Source organism: Nycticebus coucang, chromosome 8 (genome assembly GCF_027406575.1).
Source record: "Nycticebus coucang isolate mNycCou1 chromosome 8, mNycCou1.pri, whole genome shotgun sequence".
NCBI classification, from domain to species: domain Eukaryota; kingdom Metazoa; phylum Chordata; class Mammalia; order Primates; family Lorisidae; genus Nycticebus; species Nycticebus coucang.
The window spans coordinates 106231713-106236107 of NC_069787.1; the positions used below are offsets into that span (position 1 = coordinate 106231713).

Here is a 4395-nt window from a genome sequence, read left to right on the forward strand (position 1 = left end):
GCCTTACTTCCCTGCTGCATCATCCTCGGTGGCTTCCCACTACCCTCAGGGTGAAGGGTGAACTTCTGGGCTGAGGGTATTGCCACTTCCCAAGCCTCCTTTCTCAATGAGGCCCCCACTCAACTTGGGTGCAAAATTTAAGGAGGCATCAAAAACGCAGTGATCAAAATAAAGAATGCTTTATTGCAATCTTTGTGAAAAGAAAATTAATGCAAAAAATATGGATGAATAAAATATCAAACTTTTAATGAAGACATGGACCAACATGACAGGATTAGAGAGAGGGAAGTGAGCTGAATCATGTAGTGTGGGGCAGATTCTGTCTTTAATTAGCCTCGCCCTAGCACCGGCTTAATGTCTGGCTGTGCCTGCTTCATTCTCCACCATCCAGTGGGGCCTCAGTTACTGCTTCAAATCTTCTGAGAACACCATGCCTTTGGATGTACTATCCCTTCTACCTGGAATCCTCTCCCATCCTCCTACCTCTGTTCTTCACCTGGATCCTTTGAAATTCCTCTAAAACTGAGCTCTGCCAGCACTTCCCTTGCCTTCCTTTTCTATCCCTCAAGGGTATCCAGCCCCTGATACCAAACTGAGCCCAGCACCACAGTACTAATTGACAGTCACTGTCAGCCTCGGAAGCCACATATGTGGTGAGATCCTTCAGAGCAGGATGGTCTTGTGTTCATTCTGGTCCTTCATGCCCATCCTGGGGCCTGACACAGATCGTCTTCAATCATCTTTGACTGACTGAATGAGTGAAGGGACAAATAGAAGAACATGGCTGTGGGTGACTTCCCATTTCAATGAATACTTTTAATAATCAATTTTAAAACTCTTGTGGTCCCTCTGGCCTGGATAATTCACACAACCACCAGCACTGCAGAGTAAGTGCTGCAAAGTGATTCTAGCAGTCTCTGAAAATCTTGGCAAGAGAATTTGGTCTATGCTTTAAAAAACCACTCTTTCTTCATGATTAAAGCCCTTCAATTTACTCTAAAAAACAACATGGAAAGAGGGAGACAGTCTTCTCCAAATAAGGCAAAATCCAACTTTTCTTTACATTTGGCAATGCTTTTTCCAATTGCGAGAAGGCCCAAAAGCATGATCCAGCCTTACAAAACCCACTAACTTCCAGAAAAATTTCCATGATTCTGGGCACACAAGCACAAAGTTGCAAAGACCTCTTTTATGGAAGGGACCCCCAGTCTGAAGCCCCAATTGGGGCCCATTTGTACGACAACTTCAAAACCAGCCTGGACAATGTGATCTCCTGAGTAAGCCCAGCTCTGCTTACGTGGGGCAACCCACCTCTCCTAAAACTCAGTATAAATTTAGTTTTATACTGCTCTACTGTTTGGTGGACCTGACATCAGAGCATCCTCAGAAAGTCACATTCCCTGGAAAATATGACTAGATGGTAAGGAAACAGGGGCTGTCAGCTAACTTTAAGGAGACCTACTGCCAGCCTAGCCCATAGCAGAGACACTGAATGGAGGAAGACATTTAAATACTTCCCCCTTAGTGTCCATGCCACCATTCTCTTCATCCTTGCAAACTGGCTGGTTCACGTCACCCTGGGTGAAAGCTACCTACAAAATAGGATGGCTGGAGGCCGACGCCTGGTCTCCACTGTGGTCAAATCAGGAGCTCTGGGTACCTGCTGGCTCATCTGTGAAATGGGAATAATGTCAGAATGAGCTAACCAGTGCAAAAGCCAGAAAGCTTGCTGTCTTGCCATGCCTCTGTCTCCAATATGGTTTTTATGGCTTCCAAGATGGTGTCTTGGAATCTTGTAATCTTTCTCAGCAACAGGCTCATTTTTCTTCTCAAATTCCTCTGTTTGGCTAAGGACAATCCGTTTGTCCTACATTTGTCAAGTTGCTCGAAATTCCTAATGCCCATTCATGTTCTTCGCAAGGATTGGCAGAGCACCTCTTGCTGATCTTTCATCACACTCCCTCCGCACGCTGGGTAAAAATGACATTTGAGTGGAACCCTGGCTAGTGATGCCTGTAAAATGGAGACTTTGGCGAGACTCTCTTGCCTGGGTCAGGGCGGGAATGAGGCCGAAAAGCAGGCCTGAACATCTTTAATGATGTGCAGAAAGAAAGGGGCCTCTGCCTCCACGGGCAGATGTACACAGCTGTTAATGGAGGAGCTCTAATACTGCGACCGGCACAGAGAAACGATCCCCTCCAATGCTTCCTAGTGGAGTTAAGAAATTTTTTGTTGATCGTGCCTTTGAACTAAGGTCATTTAAGTATACAACAGATGTTCCTCGGAGGGAAACAGACGTATAAAGTCAGGAACACAGAAGGGACCTAATGGTTTACTGGGGGTGGCGCATTAAGTTCATAGCAGTTTAACTCCTTTCAATGTTAAACAAAACAATGACGCAATTTTATGCGCAATAAAAACCTGTCAAAACAATCATCCTGGGCAGTGGAGGTCCTTTCAGTCATTCTTCTTCCAAAGATAAACCGGGGCACCAGTGACAGGCATTTCTGGCTTCTTCTGTGTGGTTGAAGCAGTTGGTGTGGCAGTCTCAGCAGTTTAGGGCTGAATCATTCTGGGCTGAAGCTTGGGGTAGAGAAAGGGGCAAGTTTAAAATACAGAGGCACGGGCGGCGCCTGTGGCTCAGTTGGTAGGGCGCTGGCCCCATATACCGAGGGTGATGGGTTCAAACCCGGCCCCGGCCAAACTGCAACCAAAAAATAGCTGGGCATTGTGGCGGGTGCCTGTAGTCCCAGCTACTTGGGGGGCTGAGGCAAGAGAATCACTTAAGCCCATGAGTTGGAGGTTGCTGTGAGCTGTGTGAGGCCACGGCACTCTACTGAGGGCCATAAAGTGAGACTCTGTCTCTACAAAAAAAAAAAAAAAAAAATACAGAGGCAGAAAAATCATGAGCTGAGCAGCTTCCTGGTTGTGCTAGCCTTTCACGGGTGAAACTGGTGGTCATCTGGGAGGTGAGATGGGGGGTTGGCTGGGCAAGTCCCACTGCCATGTGAAGACACAGTGTCTGTCTTCACATGGCAAACTCCACCACCATTCAGACCACAAGTATTTATGGAGCATTGGCTAAGTGTCAGGCATGTCCATTGGGGTTCAGCATTGCCCTCTTCAGGGTCCTTTGCGTAACTGTGGCTTTCCATGAGAGGAATCCTGCAGCAAGGCTAAAGACTGGATTTGAATTCAGGGAGATCAGAGTCTGAATCCTAATCCCGGCATTTATCAGCTGTGTGACCTTGAACAAGTCATTCAACCTCTCTCAGCCTTGGTTTCCCCCATTTATAAAATTTATAAAATGAAGGCAGTCATACGACGCAGGGTTCTTATCAGGCTTGAGTGAAAGGATGGATGAAAGTCTTAGCATGGTTCCTGGTGTCGAGTAGGTGTTTGGAGGCTCTCTAGGAGCTCTTGTCTCTATCCTCACCTGTCTCAGAAATTTTTCACAGCACCCTAGGCCAAAAGACATACCCAACAGTACTATCTGTTAAGTAGTTAGGTACAATTTAATAAGTATGTCCTGATAACTTAGTAGCTATTCAAGAAAATAATGCACATAAATTGAAAGAAAAATACTGCTTTTAACTCATTCTTAATTAACCACAATTATTTCTTAACTCCAGTAGGAAGCATTGGAGGGGATCATTTCTCTGCACGGTCGCAGTATTAGGGCTCCTAATACTGGAGGTATGTGGCTTTTGGGTGCTGTATAACTTCTCAGACTTGGGTGCCACTGTCCTCTTTTTTTTTTTTCAAGTTTCAGATATTTGTTATCAGTGTAATCCTCAACACAACAACATGATTTCATGCATTTAGAGGAAAATTATTTCCTGGTTAAGTGGAAAATTGTGCGAATGGCTTCTGGAAGACCTTCATTCCAAGCGCTTTATTATGAAACATTTGGTTTAGAAGTCTGGACCTTCTTTCTTCAGCTTGCTATAATCCATATTCACTGAGGAGAACTTGTATTGATCAGTGGGACCCAGTTTGTTCCAGGGTTCTGGGTTATTCTTTCTGTCCCAGCTAACATCTGGATTGAACAATACCAGACACAAGACACGCAGTGCTGCTCTGGTACCTCCGGCTCCAATAAATACGAAGAGGGGAATCAAGCTCGGATGCTTCTTGGCCTGACCGAGGATCTGGCGAAGCATGTTTGTGGCAGCAGCCTTTAGTCTAAAGGGAAAGAAAAATAAAACTGTGGGCCAAGACCTGGACTAAGTCTGCCCTTTAAAAAAAAATTTACATTGATTTTTGTGTAGTATTTACTTTTTCTGACAGTGATCCCTTCAAACTTGGTTTTACAAAGCTAAGATGTCATGAACATGAAAATTGTGGAGTACTTTGCACTAATAGTGTTCATGATTCTGACAGATGTCACTGTTA

At 45.0% G+C, this 4395-nt stretch overlaps 1 protein-coding gene across 1 annotated transcript; it reads right to left on the reverse strand.

The window, feature by feature from the left end:
• Positions 1–3809: 3809 nt before the first annotated feature.
• Positions 3810–4168, reverse strand: LOC128592462 (cytochrome c oxidase subunit NDUFA4-like). The gene has a single exon (XM_053600398.1). It carries the CDS (start codon positions 4161–4163, stop codon positions 3915–3917), a length of 249 nt encoding a protein of 82 aa, XP_053456373.1. The 5' UTR covers positions 4164–4168; the 3' UTR covers positions 3810–3914.
• Between the last annotated feature and the right edge of the window lie 227 nt (positions 4169–4395).

Bases quoted from the DNA above. Each gene is read 5' to 3' on its own strand.
- LOC128592462 (XM_053600398.1), bottom strand. From the start codon at position 4,163: ATGCTTCGCCAGATCCTCGGTCAGGCCAAGAAGCATCCGAGCTTGATT.